This window comes from Ursus americanus, chromosome 33 (genome assembly GCF_024610735.1).
Source record: "Ursus americanus isolate L20-20 chromosome 33, mUrsAme1.1.p, whole genome shotgun sequence".
Classification (NCBI taxonomy): domain Eukaryota; kingdom Metazoa; phylum Chordata; class Mammalia; order Carnivora; family Ursidae; genus Ursus; species Ursus americanus.
The window spans coordinates 1,127,301-1,145,052 of record NC_142159.1 but is presented as its reverse complement, the minus strand read 5'-3'; the positions used below and the strand labels follow the sequence as shown (position 1 = coordinate 1,145,052).

General features: G+C 44.0%; 1 protein-coding gene across 20 annotated transcripts in view; it reads left to right on the top strand.

Moving 5' to 3' along the window:
* The window catches only part of MACF1 (microtubule actin crosslinking factor 1), a 329,876-nt gene that overhangs the window by 157,191 nt on the left and 154,933 nt on the right, over positions 1-17,752 (top strand). For all 20 annotated transcript variants that reach the window (XM_087858408.1, XM_087858405.1, XM_087858407.1 and 17 more), the window contains 9 exons: positions 12,996-13,162; positions 13,955-14,067; positions 14,161-14,267; positions 14,682-14,801; positions 14,953-15,048; positions 15,696-15,823; positions 15,907-16,000; positions 16,202-16,356; positions 17,130-17,406. In XM_087858408.1, the coding sequence (XP_087714534.1) occupies positions 12,996-13,162; positions 13,955-14,067; positions 14,161-14,267; positions 14,682-14,801; positions 14,953-15,048; positions 15,696-15,823; positions 15,907-16,000; positions 16,202-16,356; positions 17,130-17,406 (1,257 nt within the window). The remainder of the gene's footprint in view (positions 1-12,995; positions 13,163-13,954; positions 14,068-14,160; positions 14,268-14,681; positions 14,802-14,952; positions 15,049-15,695; positions 15,824-15,906; positions 16,001-16,201; positions 16,357-17,129; positions 17,407-17,752) is intronic.

The window sequence follows — 17,752 nt, the reverse complement described above, 5'->3', positions numbered from 1 at the left end:
CGGAGCTTCCTTAACACAATCCTCCAAACCGATTTCCGAGTGTCTCCTCTGTGTCATTGGCTAGCAGAATTAACAGATCTCTCTACTCTCCCTGTCTCTTTCTCTCTTCTGTCTTTCTCTTGGGCAAGGCAAGGAGGAGGGAAATAAATGCTGTAGGAGGCTAGGTCTTTAAAGCCTGTGTGTCCTGACTGTGAGGAGTACGCTCGGCTCTCTCTTCAGGTTATAATTTGAAATAATTATTTCTGACCTGAAAAATTTGAACATATATGTACATGGCTTGATATTCTCTTTTGAACATCCTGGCACAACAATTTGAAATCTCTTTCCTTTCAGAGTCTGGGGGCAGTGATAATGGCAGCATCCCCAGCCCTGGTTCTTGGTCCTTCCCTGCCCGGTTGGTAGCAGCAGGCTGGTTTGCTTTCCCCTCTTCCTCCTCCTCCTTCCTTCACGTTACCTTCTTCCATGGCCTCTCTCCTTTCCCCTCCCTTTTCCCTTTACTCTTACATCCCACCCCCTCCTCCTCACCCTCCGTAGGTTTTCCCCTCCCCTGGTTTCTAGCTCCTTTTTGCTTTCTGTTTGTGTTTCTGAGGGCAGTGCTCCAATTACCTCATATTTGGAGAGAGGAAGCTGCAGCCAATCCGGTTTCTGTCAGCTTTTAGGTCAAGTGATTTCTGAACTGCAGTGAGATGCTTTGAATTTGTCTTGTTGCAGCTCTGAGCCTGTAAGATGGCTGTCTGAATCGGCAGCGGCTGGGAGAGACAGAGAGGCGGGGAGGGAGGGAGAAAGAATTGGAGGGATTGCCGGCATAGTGCACGTTTTTAAATGTGCATCGAATCCGATGAAACCAACGTTGGAATTTCTCTGGGATACCAGGACCGGCTTAGCTGCGTTTTTGATGAGATTAGGAGAGGAAGGCGATGGGAAATTCACTGGGCTGTGTTAAGGAGCCGAAAGATTCACTAGCTATTCCTGACAAGGCTCCCATATCTCCTAAGAAAAGGGTTCGGTTCAAAAGGAAGTGGAGGGGGAAGAAAACCCCTACTCCAGAGGTATCTCATGAGGAAGAACCCTTGGAAGGAACCAGAGTCACTGAAGAGACGGAAACCCAACCGAAGTTAACAGTGAGTCTCCAGAAGGGGGAAGGAGCGGGAGGGGTAGAGTATCTCCCCCCAGACATTTCACTGCCTCGGAACTCGGCCCCCAGCGCAGGGGTGGGTGATCAGGGGATGATCGTGCAGGTGAAGGAGAGGTTCCAAGGGGAGATCCAGACGGCTCACCTTTTGTTAGAGAATGAGTCACCAGTTGCCGGAGGGGCCTGGGATTCCCTGGAAGAGGGGATGACTGTCATCGCTCACCTGCGTGATAACCCAGCGGAAAGCAACTGTGAGAAGTCAGTGAGCCAACTGGTGGAATTTCCGAGGACAGCCTCCTGCAGCAGCAGAGCTGTGCTGCTGCCTTTGCAAGGAGAGACTGCAGTGGGGAAAGGAGGGACTCCACTTGGACTTCGGAGCAGCACTTTGCCCAGGACAGACCACCCCACCGTCAGAGGGACTCAAGACTACCATTCAGAGGGCTGGCATGCGGGGGCAGGAACCATGGCTCTTTGCAGTGCCCCTCACACAGGTTCCTGGATTGCAGAACCTTCTGTTCCTTCATCCCTGCTGGACCAGTCGAGAGGCCATAAATGCACAGAATCCCCCCACGTGGGTCGAGTGCCCCCCCAGGGTCCCAGACTGCCTACTTCTCAGAGTGATTTATCCATCAGTGTCAGGACTGTGAGCATTTTGCCCTCGTCCTCTGGCTATGGCAGTGACGGGCCACATTTTCATGGGGTCCAGCCTAGAGACACAGAACCTGAAAAGAGCTCCACATCCTTCTCGGAAGAGGATGGCACCCTTTCTTTGGAGGCAAGTCACACCCCATTGTGGGGTCTGGAGGAGGTGGGTGGGCTTTGTTCACGCTTGGATTTCTGGCCCTCAAACTTACTAAAGTGGAGCGTGCTAAACAGTGAGGATCTCGGTACTTCTTCTCAAGCTTACCCGTGCCACGTACCAGGTTTGGCAAACAGAGTCTATTTCAGGTCTGCCCCTTGATGCTTGAAACCAAGTCTTTTGTTGTCTCTGGGGAATCCCTGATTCTGGGTAACCACGCAGCATAATTGCTCGAGCTATCTGGTAGGGTTATCTTTCAACGTGCAGTGCTAGGTAGCACTTAACTTTCTCAGGCAGGTCTGTTTATCAGCTTCCCTGCTACAGGAAGTTGTGGTGTAGTAGAAAGGACAACGGGAGGCCTGGCTACATCTCCTAAGTGAGTGTGGCAGGCATGGAGAGTGTTGAAGGGGTTCGGGGTGAGGCAGCTCTCACCGACGTGATTGTTCTTCCCTGGAGAGTGATGTTCTTACGAGCTGATGTAATCCTGCTCCTGTGGGGACACTGCTAATGACAACACCCACCCAGTATTCACCCAGGTGGAGAGGGCTGGTCCTCCTTTGGTTCCTAACTCCAGCATTAGAGGAGAGGCACACAGAATTATCTGGAGATTAATCCAGAGAGGGGGTTAGGGTGGTTTGACGGTTCAAGGCTAGAAAAAGTTTATGTTCTGATTGGACTTGTTCATGGCTTTAACAAGTTTTTGTTTGTGAGGTGTATATATACTGAGGCGTAGGTGGCCGTGGTGATGGTGGTGGGTGCTGTGAATGCTTTTAGGGTCTAGGAGCAGGTAGGCATTCAAGAGATCTGGACATCAAAGGGGGAAGAGGACCCAGCCCAGAGTCTGGCATGGAAATGTGTGATTGTGTGGGTGACCGAAGTTACAACTCAATGATTGAAGAACTTTTGTTGGCATGTCAGCTTCTGCAGCAGAAGCAATAAAAACTTTAGGAAATGAGAGCAGCAAAAGGTGGGGATGAAGTCGGGCATTTTCCTTGCTACGGCTGTGGCCAGCTGCCCTGGTATCTGCAGAGCAGGGATGTAGCCTATGCACGGTGCCCTGCTTATCACCTGACAGCATGAGGCCGAGTAGAGACACACTCTCTTTTGCTTGATCTGTGCTTACAGTGTCCTCTTTGGGGATGAATTTGCTCCATGGATAGTCTCGTGTCAGTGCCCTTTGTTATTACAGAGTCTAGAAACTCCCAACAGCTAGAGGGAAATGTGCTATTTGAAAATACTTGTTATATGGTTGGACAAGAGGCCTCCATCAGTAGAGAATGTGTGTTTTGGGGGTAGGAAGGAAAGAGAAGTTGGAAAGGAAAGCAGTGGTGGCTGCTGGGGTGGAGTGTGCGAGTGTTTGACTCTTATCTGTGTTTGGAATAGATGGATGCAGAGCAGTTTTGCTGAACTGATTGCTGTGCTGATACCATTGGCGTTGAAGTTGAAGTTTGGAGGCACCATAATGTTTTAGGAAACATGCTTGTAATTGAGTGTGAGATTGTCAGAAAGTTTGGAGTGTAAAATTTTAAGGAGCTCCTAGTGGAAATCAGTTCTAGATAATGGACCATAGGTGACCATGGCACTTTTAGTCTGGGATCTCCACACTGAGAAGGGAAGACTCTGGACAGCCCTGTGCAGAGTCTTAAGGAAAAAATTGGTGGGAGAAACCTTTCAGACCACGATCTGTAGTTCAACAGTATTGACAGCAGTGTGATTCGTTTGCTGTTCAGTATGAGTCAAATTGGTGTGTGCTGTGTTCTGGGCATCCCATCCCTTCTACCCTTCCAGAGCCAGACCACTCAGTTATAGTCCAGCCTGAAAAACTCAGTGACTGAGTGTCAGCTCAGATGGCTGATAGATTTCTGGGGCTCCATGTCTGTCGTGTGAAGCAGGGATCACAGACTGACCATCCTATATCACAGATAAGAAGTAACTTCTCAGGGTAAGTGTGAGGTCCCTTCAGAATGAAAGTCCTTTAGGCCAAGAGGCCTGAAACCCTCACTGGTTCTGACAGGAACTGTCTTAAGGGAGCTGCGCCCTTGTCAGCAGGCTGTTCCCCAGGCCTCGAGGACAGCGGCAGCCAGGGAAAGAGAGGCGGTGTTCTGACACCGCAGGCCTCCTGCAAAATGTGGGTTGAGACTCCAGGCGAGAGCATCCGACAGGAGTGTGCGTTCCCTCTCTTGAGTGTGAGAGCCCTGGGAGGACACGGGTCAGAAGAGCAGCTGCTGCTGGTCACACTCCAGCTCCTTCCTAAAGAGGAGACGGCTGGCAGTCCACAGGCTTGATTTTTTGGTTTGCTTTTTGGTGCTTGTTTTGCTTTTAATATGTCAGAGTAGTAACCCTCCTTGGGAAGCAGTTCAGGTTCCAGAGTGCTGTCTGTTGTTGGCATAACTCGGGCTGCATCGTCTCTCCTGTGGATCCGCCCAGGGCGTACTGATGGGCGTGGGACCAGCCTGTGCCTGCGCAAACTTCGCAGTGGGATTTGTTTCTTTTCAGGATAGAGAGAAATGGGAACTGATTTTTGCTGAGTGTGGAGCTTAATGGGAGAAAACAAATGGTCTACTTTCTGGTTCACCTGTGATAGTTGATGCTTCCCTTGCCAGGAAATAGTTAATGCCGAAATAGGATGACAGGGATCAGCTAACAAAAATGGTTTTCAGAATAAGCGGGCTAGGATTTGGAGCTGGGTGGGAATGTCAGGCACAGAGCTTCTCTCAGGAGGACTCCCTCCCCCCAGCTGCCATCAGTATCCATAATACCTGGCTTACTGGAACAAGGAAAATTACTGAAAAATCCCTTCCCCCTCCCTGGCTTGGCTCCCATGCCAGTCTCCTGTCCACACTGTTGGCGGGTTCTGTCGAATGAAGAATCTGGCTGTATACCAGTGTCCTTGCCACGAAACCTTAGAGTCCCTACAGTGAATAGTAAGATAACATTGGAGGCTAGAAGTGGTGAGAAGGAAATTGGTTGGTATATTATTTTCTGGGCTCAGCCTTTTCAGTTTACAAGTATCCCTTTCCCATTTCTCCTCTTTAATTATAGGGAGTTGTTTTACTAATATTGGCTTTGTATTGCAAGAAGAAAGCAAAATTAACCAGATGATCCTGTTAGACGAATGTAGCAGTTAAAGTCAAAGCTCGAGCTTTAAGAAAGGACTTTTTTCTTTTTCAAAAAATTAGTGCTAAAGAATCCTCATGAATTTTTAGGTATAATATGGTGGTATGGTTATGTTAAAGAGAGTCCTCATGACTTAGGGATGCCTGGCTGGCTCAGTTAGTAGAGCATAGAGTTGTAAGTTCAAGTTTCATGTTAGGTATAGAGATGACTTAAAAATTTAAATTAAAAAAAAAAAAAAGCCTTTCTTATTGGGGCTCCTGGCTGGCTCAGTCAATAGAGCATGCGACTCTTGATCTCGGGGTTCTAAGTTTGAGCCCCACGTTGGGTGTAGAGAGTACTTAAAAATAAAATATTTTTTAAAAACCGTCCTCATGTTTCAGAGATGCTTTCTGAAGTGTTTGTGAAAGAAATGCCATGTGTGTGGGTTTGCTTCATAATAACAGGGGAGGGTGAGGTGGGCGGAGGGCAGATGAAACAAGATTAGCTCTGAGTTGAAGTGGTTGAAACTGGGTGATGGCTACCTAGGAGTTCATTATAGTATTCGGTTTCTTTTTGCATGTATTTGAAATTTTCTATTTCAAATGGAAAGTTGAGAAAAATAATGGTAATTATTGCATAATGCATATTCTGAAAAAGGATTAATATTCAGAATCTGTGAAATGTAGTATAAGTAAGGCAGTTAAGAGTGTGGAGTTAGACTGGCGGAGTTTGAATTCCAGCTCTGCTGCTTACTGGCAGTGTACCTTGGGGCGAGTTACTTCTCTGTGATAGGATTTCCTCATTTGTAAATTGAGGATAAGAGTAGTATATACTTTGTAGAGTTGTGAGAATTTTATGAGTTAGCACAATAAATGCTAGTTATTAGTATTAGTATTTAAAGAATCCCTACCAGGGGCGCCTGGGTGACTCAGTCGTTAAGCGTCTGCCTTCGGCTCAGGGCGTGATCCCAGTGTTCTGGGATCGAGCCCCACATCAGGTTCCTCCGCTGGGTGACTGCTTCTTCCTCTCCCACTCCCCCTGCTTGTGTTCCCTCTTTCGCTGGCTGTCTCTCTGTCAAATAAATAAAATCTTAAAAAAAAAAAAAAAAGTCCCTACCAAATAAGAAAAAGGTAAATGCCCTTGTAGAAAAATAGGGGAAAACCCAGGAATAAGCAATTCACAAAAAAGGAGACCCAGATGCCTCATACACATTCCAGTAATCAAAGATATAAACATCAAAACAAGTTAGCATTTTATACCCATCCAAAAGTAAAAAGTCTGATAATCCCAAGTGCAGATGAGGGTCTAGAGTGATGGAAAATCCCTTTGCACCCTGCGTATGGAAGTGATAGTCCAAGTGGAACTGGTATTTGGAGAGCAGTTTACTAATAGTAGAATTGAAAGATGCCCATATTTTATGACCGAGGATTTCCATCTAGTCATATTCCCTCAAGAGCCCTCCAAGACTCTGAATTGGAATGCTAAAAGGAGCACCCCTTGACCATTAACCTAACTTGGATGTTGGTAATAAACATAGCTGCCTTTAGAGCCCTCTAACTAGCCAGGCATTTGTTATGAATGATGGCACCTGTCCTCACCTGCTCCTTGTATGCGAGTTTTCAGTCGTGGGATGAAATCAGCTAGAAACTTCAAGACATGAGAATCAAGTCTCTATTTGCTCACTATATCTAGTCCCATTCCCTGAGACTTACATAGACTTACATAGACTTACAAAGTCCAGACTCCACAGCCTAGCCTTCCAACCCTCAGTGATCTATCTAACCCTCTCTCCTTTGTCAGTTTTCCCTTTGAACCTACCTATCTTAACAGGTCAACCCCTCAACCATCTCTTCCAGTTTCAGCTTATATCAACTTCCAGTCTTTGTTTGCGTCCACTTTCTACCTAGAATTCTTTTCTACTTTCTCTTTGTCTATTCTAGAACATCCTTCCAGGGTAAGTTTAAATCATACTTGTTTAAGTGTGATTTTTTTATCACCCTAACCCGCACTGACTTTTCATTCTGCTGGGATCCTCTGCTGGATATTACTCGTTACTCTATTACGGTTGCGTCTTTGGGGCCTTCGGCGTAACTCTTTCAGGTGCCCTACCACATATGGTGCGTGCAAGGTAAGATTTTTTTTTCCCTCCAGAAACTAGCCTTCAGAAAAGAGGGATTTTCCTTGTATTTGACTTTTTATAAAAAAGTTTTTCGTCTTGTTGGGCTCCCAGTGAAATTACAGTCAGTTCATGAAAAAGGATGAATGAATTTGTGTCACCATCAGTTCCATTGATATCAACTTTTATAGAGATCAACCCACATTAACTGGGTAGACAAAAAACCTAAGAAAGTTTTAGTTATATTGTTTTTGAGACTATAAACGTCCTAATTTGAAGCATTGAATGTATTGTGTCTAAGTCTTAATCACGTTAAAAACTTTAAAAAAATCATTCACATCACTTATAAAAACACACAGCAAGTGTTCAGATTATGGGAACCATAAATAAATACCAATAGAATGAATGAATTGGGGGAGGAATCTAATTCAATGTTATGCAACTGGATTCCTGTGGCTGGGAATAAAATTTCCAGTGACAACATGGATCCAGAAAAGTGCTATTGTGTCTCAGAAATCTTACTAAGAAATGTAGGTGATGTTTTCTAGAATATTCACTCAAAGAATAGCTTTAGTTTTTTTTAAAGTAGCTTTATTGATGAAAAAGACGTTGATGCCAAAGGTGAGTGTGAAGAGTTTGAATAACGTGGTTTTATGAAATGTAAAAGTAGAAAATGCATTAATTCAAAGTTTTTAAACAGTAGTTATTAAATTCCAGTTAGTTATCATACTGTAATATTCGTTTTGGCTGTACAATATAGTGATTCAACGCTTCCATACAACACTTGGTGCTCATCACAGCAAGTGGCATTAATTCTAAATTAATGCATTAGACATACTGCTTAATTTTAAACATGTATACATGTAAATAAATTTCTAAAAGTTTATATATTCAAGAGGACCACAAACGTTCCCTCTCTCCATTCCTCTTTTCCATCCTTCTGTTATTATTTAGAAAAATTGGGGAGGGTCTTATATTGGGGATAGTCTTATTTTAGCCAGATAGGGCAGCTATCACATAAATTGTTTCAAGGCAAGCCTGTCTGTTTTTTTATTTCCCTCCTTTCACCTGGCTAACTTACATGTCTTGAAACTCAGCATAAATGTCATCTCAGAGATGTTCCCTGACATTGCTAGTTTGGGCTACTTGCTTACCTCTGTCGCAGCATTGATCCCTCTGTGTGTCATATTGCTAAATTGCTTGGGCTTGAGGCCCGAGGTTGTGCTGTTGCCTTGAGATACCAAGAACTTAACACAGCTCCTAGAATATAGTGATTGTCAAAAAACAACAGAATGAATAATTGGTGTTTGACATTTTTTTAAAGAAATTTTTTTTAAGTAATCTCTACTCCCAGTGTGGGGCTCGAACTTGCTCACAACCCTGAAATCAAGAGTCCCATGCTCTACCAAGTGAGCCAGCCAGGCGCCCCAGTGTTTGACTTTTTTGTCTTGAGATACCAAGAACTTAACCACAGCTTCTAGAATAGAGTGGTTGTCAAAGAAATAACAGAATGAATCAGTGGTGTTTGACTTTTTTTGTTCTTCTCCATGGTTTCTGGAATAAGGTTAAGCACAGATGAGATGTTGTTCAGTAAATACTTATTGAATTATTAGGAACACATTAAGTTTTTAGACACACTTCAGAGAAGGAATTAATCAAGGCTTGGAAAGTATGGGTTGAAAGAGAATTCAGGTAGACCTGCATAGTGTCTGGGATGGTGTTGAGGCTGTCCTCCTCTCCAGATGGCTTCTTTTTAAAAATCCAGATGAGATAGGGCACCTGGATGGTGCAGGCAGTTGGGTGTCTGACTCTTAGTTTCGGCTCAGGGTTATGAGATCGAGCCCCGTTTTGGGCTCCACACTTGGTGTGGCGTCTGCTCAAGTATCTCTCTGCCCCTCCCCCTTGCTGCTCCTACTCGCTCGCTCTTTCTCGCTAAAATAAATAAATATATCTTTAAAATAGAATAAAAATCCAGATGAGGGAGAAAGCTCTCTGACACTGAAGCTGGGTTTCTGCATTTGGGAGATTAAGGTAAAAGCTTCTACAGCCCCAAGGACAGCACTGCGCACGTCACATGTGAGCGTTCCATGAAGAGATGGACAAAAGCCCAATTTAATCACTAAGATGATTGTGATGATAATCCCATTTTTCTCATCCAGTTCACAGTCTAGGAAAGGCCCGAATCCAAACGGGTATTTTTCTTTTCCCTGAGGGATCCAGACATTTCCCTGTCTCATTATAGCTGTGTGGAAAATCTGAAGTAAAGCTGTTCATTGAACTGTTTTCAGTGCAATATACAAGATATGGGATTGGCAGCTAGAATGCCACCAGAGATTGACTACAGTCGTGTTGGACATACAATGCCAATTAATTAAGCAGAAAAAAAAATTTTTTTTAAATAAAGAACACAAATACTCAGATTTCTGCTTGTTTATTCAAATTCTATCCCTTTTCACTTCAACATATCCTGTTCCTGACAGTGTTTTTGCCTTAATATGTATGTGAGGCAGCTACAGTGGAAGTGCTGGGATCCGTCAGTGGTGGGTGGTATCTAGCCACTGACATAAGCATCTCAAAGTGTTTTTACGGAGAACTGGAATAGAATTGGTACTGGGGAGGGGCTGTTTTCACCGGAGTCATAGGATGGTAGCTTGGGTACTGTGATCCATCATTGGGCCTCTGCTTTGCAACTCTGTACGTTGTTTTTTCAGCGTACTTGGAGTTGACTGAGTTTTAAGGGATTGACTCACAGTGATCATACTTGCTAGAGATTAACTGATATAAATTAATTAATTTATAATATGAGTTATAAATGCCAAGTGGTACAGTATTTGAACTGACCACTCAGTGCATTTTGTTGCTTTAGGATATTGTGAGCAAATACTAATCTGAAGATTGTCGGGTGAACATGGAGTCAGAGCAAAGAAATGGTGGGTAGAGAGATTCGTAGGGTGGTGTTACTAACTGGCATCATCGAAGTTTGGGAGCCTGATTTCTCCTGTAGAAATGCACCTGTCAAGGGGACGAGAATCCTGGAATCCACTGGTTAGGCCACCATTTTGCCATCACAGTCTTGGAGGCAATACTTATTGATTTCCCTTTTCTAGACTCCATGCAGGCTACCCATACTCTTTTGTTCTCGTAGTCTTTCTTCAGACACCTTAGAAATATTTAATAGTCTTCAGCTTTCTTGTATACTTAATGGAGTGTTAAAGTTCCTGGCCCTGTGTTTTTCTGAATTTAGAGTATCTTCACCAGATATTTAATCTTATCTACCAGTTTGAGTTTGTAAATTGTATTCAGAGACTTGGAAATGCCTTACTGCTGATTGCCCCCCTTGTACTGACCACCAGGGAGGCTACTCCTTTTACAGGGCCGCACCTGATGGAGAGAGCTGGGAGACAGGTGTTCCACTGACATGCCTGTGCCTTCCCTGCCCAAAACACCTGGCCCCAAAATTGTGCTGGGCGTGCTGTTTTATTTATTTATTTTTTTAAATAATATTTTACTTATTTGAGAGAGAGAGAGAGAGCCAGAAGCAGGGGGAGTGGGAGAGGGAGAAGCAGGCTCCCAGCTGAGCAGGGAGTCTGATGTGGGGCTCGATCTCAGGACCCTGGAATCATGACCTGAGCCAAAGGTAGACATTTAACCAGCTGAGCCACCTAGGTGCCCCCAGCATATGCTTTTTTATTATGATAGAAAGGAAATGCATGTTCCCTAGATACATTACCTACATGACTTTATTTAATCCTTATAATGACCCTACGAGAAAGTTACTATTTTATTTTAAATACGGGGATGATGGGGTACAAGAAGCTTAGATAATGTATTTGCCTGAGGTTACATTCCTGGTAAATACTTCCTCTCAAATTCATGTCTCTCTGACTCAAAGGCTTATTCTTTGTCTTATTGATAAAGTTTATTTTGTAGCTTTCATTATAAAAGTAAAGTATGTTCATTATTTAAAGTTTGAAGAAAAGAAAAGCAAAAAGAAAAGAAAATTATCCGTAGTCCTAGTCCAGGGGAGACAGCCACTGTTGATATTAGCTTAAACTTGTTTGGTTATACTACGCACTGTTTTGAATTTACTAATAAGTAAGCTTGCTGTCAAAAAATAGTGCGTCTCAGGATTCTAGGTGGGCCTTACCCCAAAATACGTTTGTTTATTTTATTTTTTTACATTTTTTATTGTTTTATTTTTGAACTAAGCGATGCTTAATTAAACATGTTAAGTGTCCAGCATGTGACCAGCACAGCACTAGGTGGCCGTGGGTGATGTATGGAAGCTCTGTGCTCACTGAGTCTCAGAGCTGGAAATTATTTCTTCTGCAACGTCCCCACTTCTGCGTGAACATGCCATGTTGATGAGCTCTCCCTCGTAGGGGCTGCTCTTGAATTTTAGATCGTTCTGATTATTAAGATGTGGGACTGGCTCCTCAGGAAACCTGCAGTCTTGGAGAGGTAGGACCAAATGTATGAAATAAAAGCCAGTAATTGAAGATCACGGTCAGTGTTATGTGGGAGTAAGAACTGAAGGGAGACCATCATCCATGCAAAGAAGAGCAGTGGGACTCTGTTGTGCACAGCCTTGTGTTTGGACTAGGAGCTTTGCTTATAATCTCGTTGGCTATCACAGCAGCCCTGGATAAGGTAGTAGGCATTATTCCCACTTTATAGATGTTATGACTGAGGTCCAGCTTACAGTTGGTGAAGTTGAGATTCAAGCCCAGGTCTGCATGGAACCAAAGGCATGCACTTACTTCTCTCCCATACTGTCCTCTCTCTAAAGTAGTTCCTGTGCTAGATTTGGGGGGTTTCGTAAAATAACTTTTTTTCTTATAAAAATGCACATAACATAGAAAATTTGGAAAATAAAAATATCACCTCTAATGCTACCTTTTAGAGATACGTGTGATGACTAGTTTGGTGTCTTTCTCTCCGTATTTTGCCTTATTTACTCTCACATACATATATGCACTTATCACGTGTCTTGTGTATACGTAAGTATATATCTGTACATATGACTGTATACTTAGGTATTCAGTATATCTTTTATACAAAACCACTATTATTATATACTATTTTGTGTGTGTTCTTTTTCTTTTCATAAAATATGGTGATCATTTTCCAATATCATTAAGATTTGTTAAAGCATATCTTTTTAAGTCCTACAGAGGATTCTACCATGTGTATGTGCTCTTACTTTGTAACCAGTCAACCCTTATTAGAGTTGAAGCTCTATAATTTTTGCTGTAATGTTTATCATATTTTTTAAAAGATTTTATTTATTTATTTGACAGAAAGAGAGGCAGCGAGAGAGGGAACACAAGCAGGGGGAGTGGGAGAGGGTGAAGCAGGCTCCCTACTGAGCAGGAAGCCCGATGTGGGGCCCGATCCCAGGACCCCGGGATCACGACCTGAGCCGAAGGCAGATACTTAACGACTAAGCCACCCAGGCGCCCCTGTTTATCATATTTTGATAAGCATTCTTGTATAAATGTTTTTTGCATGTATCTCTGATGGTTTCCTATCAAGTGTATGTGTGTTTTAAGACTTTTGATTCAAAACTGCCATCTGGAGGAATTAGGTCCAGTATGATGTGTGAGAATCCATGTTCTCTCCAGTACTGGTAGTATCATTACAAAAATCTTTCCCTATTTGGTAGGTGAAAAATGACCTCTTTGTGGTTTTAGTTTGCATCCCTTTGACTACCAAAGAGAATGAATCTATGTTGGAGCTGTCGTCTGAAGTTCTGCCAGTCTTGGATTTCCTTCTAAGAGCCATATGTATGAAGCAGAGAAGGCTAGAGGCTTCGTCTTGTTTCAACTAAAGTACGTCCTGTCTTTTGGCAGATCTCTGACATCTACATTAGTGGAGAGTCAGGGGACATGTCAGCCAAGGAAAAGCTGCTCTTGTGGACCCAGAAGGTGACAGCTGGCTACACAGGAATCAAATGTACCAATTTTTCCTCCTGCTGGAGTGATGGGAAGATGTTCAATGCACTTATTCACCGGTACAGGTAAATGCAGTAGAATTTCCCTGTGCCGGGAGGAGCTTCTCGTCTTTCTTATAATAAGTTATAATGCCATTTTCCTCTCAACCAAGAATCAAGACCCTGGTTCATTTTACTTATCTAAAAAAGGAATATGTATTGAACTCCTACTATTCCAGGCACTGGGTATGAATATCAGTGAACAAAACAGCAACAGCTCTTGCTTTCATGGAGCTTATTTATTTATTAGGCGACAAGCAAATAAATACATGGTGTTACGTGATGGTAAGTACGTTACATAAGAGATGGGGTAGAGAGTGATGGGGTTGGTTGTATTTTGGACAGGGTTGCTGGAGATGGCCTTTCTGATTAGGGTGTCAGAGCAGAGCTGTAAAAGAGTGAGCCATGCAGGCCTTCTCGGGTCAGAGTGCTGCACTGGGAGGAAGCAGCAAGTGCAGAGGGCCTGCAGTGGGGGCTTACTTGGAGTGGATGAGAAACAGCAGGTGGCTGGAGTGAAAGGAGTGAGGAAGATAGGAATTTTTTAGTGGTCATAAATACATTCCAGGTTTCACTCTATACTAGTTTGTGATACTTCTCCCATGAAATCCAGCCTGCCTGCTCTGTGCATTTAGAATGAGCGAGCTCTAGGCTCCTGGCGTGTAATTGAAAATGGGATTAGTACCTTTCTACACCTCTTGCTTTCTCTCTAATGCAATTAGCGTATTCCAGTTCTGGGTACTTCGAAAAGGTATACTTTGTGTGAACTCATATATGGTGTGTAGATGGTGGCCTTTCATGTGCCTTGGTGGACTTTTACAGACCTGATCTGGTGGATATGGAGAGGGTACAAATCCAAAGTAACCGCGAGAACTTGGAGCAGGCTTTCGAAGTGGCAGAAAGACTGGGGGTCACCCGCTTACTAGACGCTGAAGGTGAGACGCCGAAGGTTCGCCTTATATTCATTGTCCTTCTCCTGGCAGCGTCGTCCGTTCTGACTAAGAAATGTCTTACCCTTTCTCTCTCAGACGTGGATGTGCCATCTCCAGATGAAAAGTCTGTGATCACTTACGTGTCTTCAATTTATGATGCCTTCCCTAAAGTCCCTGAGGGTGGAGAAGGGATCAGTGCTACGGTACAGGAACGCTTTCCCAAAATACCTTCTGACTTTGATACGTTTGGGTGGAATGTACTGATTAGACCTTATTTCTCAAGCACTCACCGTAGGCAGAGCATGTTTATACAGAGCAGACTGAATCTACATCCTCTTTATACATGGTCATCGTCTTTGGTCCCAGCCAATGAATCCAGATGCTGCTAATTTTGTAGCATTCAGCATAGACTATTCTAGTGTCAGGAAATTGAATACCCTCTTGAGAGTCCTTGAGGAGCTCTGAAACTGGGACTCGAAGCATTAGGCTGAGCAGCCGTGCAGGCAATTAGAGGAAAGGGATTTTATGTGGTTTGGGGTGGCCTAAGCTACTGTCTCCCGTGCTGGTTTTGTGTACCGCTAATCGGAAGGTGTGTGATATCTACCTTTTGGCAATAGGAAGTAGACTCCAGGTGGCAAGAATACCAAAGCCGAGTGGACTCCCTCATTCCTTGGATCAAACAGCATACAATACTGATGTCAGATAAATCTTTCCCCCAGAACCCTGTAGAACTAAAGGTAAAGTCATGGACTTAAGTTGTTTTTTGTAAATTCATTCCTGGGATTAAGTCTCAGAGCTTGTTGCTGCTGGCTCCTGGGTGAGGTGGGATAAAAGGTGGGTCAGGTTGCTTACACCCATCCACTCATTTACCAAATATTAATTTTGTAGGCACTTTATAACCAATATATACACTTCAAAGAAACGGAAATTCTGGCCAAGGAGAGAGAAAAAGGAAGAATTGAGGAATTATATAAATTATTAGAGGTAAGGAAGCTTATCCTTTACTGATTCTTGGGGTGTGCTGGTTTGCCTTATTGTTACTTCTTGGTTAAATTGGCCTGCATCCTCTTCCCAACCTGTATTAATAGCAATATTCTCAGGGTGACAGACAAGCCTTTTAGGCTGGTCTTGAAAATTTGTGGTAATGGGGCAGTATCAACCATCTGTATTTCTTAGAGGCTTTTGAAAAATGACATACATTTATTCAGAAATGTCGAGTTTTGTGAATGAGTTTTCTGTTTTTCAGAAGGAAGCTAATTCTTTCGCTAAGATGGAAAGGAAAGAGACTTCCACCCACATTTTGATTCCTAGAGAATTTGAAACTGTAGATTTGGGCATTGGGCCTTTGCAGAAGGGGGGTTATCGAGAAGACAGGAGGATTTATGGAAAACATAGAAGAAATGGAAAGATGTAGAACAGGCAGTAGTCCCTGTATTTTGGAGCTGGTTTTTCTGCTCTGACCGCAGGCTGAGGGACTGCTAGGTATTCAGCTGTTTCCTTTTATGGGACACGGGAGAAACTGCTGGTGGCGGGGTGAAGAAGCAGGAGGCGAGGTAGCACCAGCGCGTGAGACCAGGCCCGAGGGCATGGCTGTGCTTTTGGACTAAAGGAGTGTCTCTGGGATTTTTTAGGTGTGGATTGAATTTGGCCGAATTAAACTGCCTCAAGGTTACCACCCAAATGATGTGGAGGAAGAGTGGGGAAAGCTCATCATCGAGATGCTGGAGCGAGAGAAGTCACTTCGCCCAGCTGTGGAGAGGTGGGCCCAGGGCCTGACGGCGACCTGATGTGACCTACCCACTTGGAGCCTGGCATATGACTATGGTTTTTATCTTATTATAGGCTGGAATTGCTGCTACAGATTGCAAACAAAATCCAGAATGGTGCTTTGAACTGTGAAGAGAAGCTGACGCTAGCTAAGAATACACTGCAGGCTGTGAGTGTGTGTAGTCTCTCCCCTCCTGTCACGTGTTCTCCCCTTCTCACCCTGTGCTCTCATGGTCCAGATTAATGATGGAGAAGTCCAGCCATGTCACTTCCTCACTCTTGGATGTGCGGCGACCCACTTGGCTCTCTCGGTCCGTGTGGCTGAGGGCACTGGCATTCTCCCACGTCCATTACTCCCTTTCCCTCCTAGGACGCCGCTCACCTGGAATCGGGACAGCCGGTACAGTGCGAGTCGGATGTCATCATGTACATTCAGGAATGTGAAGGTCTCATCAGGCAGCTGCAGGTGGACCTCCAGATCCTCCGGGATGAGAATTACTACCAGCTAGAAGAGCTGGCTTTTAGGTGAGGACTGTGAGACTCGGATAGAGGGCTTGCTTACTGCTGAGGCTCGCAGATCAAGAGTCAGGCTCTGAATCTTGTAACTTGGGTCAGAGGTCAGTGTCTCAGTGGGGATACTATAGGTATTTGGGGCAGAAAAATTCTCATGGTGGAGGACAATTTCCCTGTACCTGCAGGATTCCCTCATCATTGTGGCATCTTACAACAGCCACACACATTTCAGAGTGACCTGCCGGTTATAGTTCCACATCTGGGTTAGAACTGCCGGTGACTGAATGCATCATTTTACGGAGAAGAAAACCAAGCCCCATGGAGGGGATGAGAAGCATCTAAATCACGTAGTTTGTACAGAGCCAAGACAAAGACTCACACCTTTTGACCCCTAATCCATTGTTCATTCTGTTACACTATCCAAAAGTTACATAAACAGATACTGGTTTGCCTCCTTCCAATTAACACTGTAATTTGGCATTTGCCTCAACAGCTCCAAATGATGAAGATGTTAATACCACTTGCGTTCATATAACACTTCCTTTTCAAAACACTTTTCCCGATATGGTCTCATTTTTATTTTTATCTCATTGTTATCAAATGGATAAGAAATATTTTATCATAAAAAGTACATTTCAGGGGTGCCTGGCTGGCCTAGTCGGTGGAGCATGCAACTCTTGATCTCAGGGTTGTGAGTTCAAGCCACACGTTGGGCATGGAGCTTACTTAGAAAAAAGTGAGGTACAGATTTAAGTCCCTTCCTTTCTTCTCTTCTTGCATTTCAGGGTTATGCGCCTGCAGGACGAGCTGGTCACCTTGCGTCTAGAGTGCACAAACTTGTATCGGAAGGGCCATTTCACTTCACTTGAATTGGCTCCGCCCTCTACTTTAACCACTACTCATCTAAAGGCAGAACCCCTGACCAAGGGAACCCATTCTTCCTCTACCTCCTGGTTCCGAAAGCCCATGACTCGGGCTGAGCTTGTGTCTATCTCCTCCTCTGAGGATGAAGGCAATCTTCGATTTGTGTACGAACTACTGTCTTGGGTAGAAGAAATGCAGGTGGGTGTATGTTCCAAATGCTTAAGCAGTGCTTTCAGGTTTACTGGATCCAGCAGCTCGTCGAAGGGGGCCAGGTTGCTCTATGCCCCTTGTGTAAACTCTCTTAATTATTAATGCTGCCTGGGACTCAAGCCCCCTTCTCAAACGTTAAATGGGCGGGTTCAGCTCAAATCCTCAAGAATCCCACACCAAATAGTGTAGGCTTTTCTGATTTAAAGCCCTTTGGGGATTTGTTCCCTTCAGCTAATTGCTCAAAGTGGAGCTCATGGGAGAAATTGCAGCCTATAAATCTCAGTCACCTTTTTGGAAATTTCCTCATTGGCAGAGGAGCTTATTCTTCACTCTT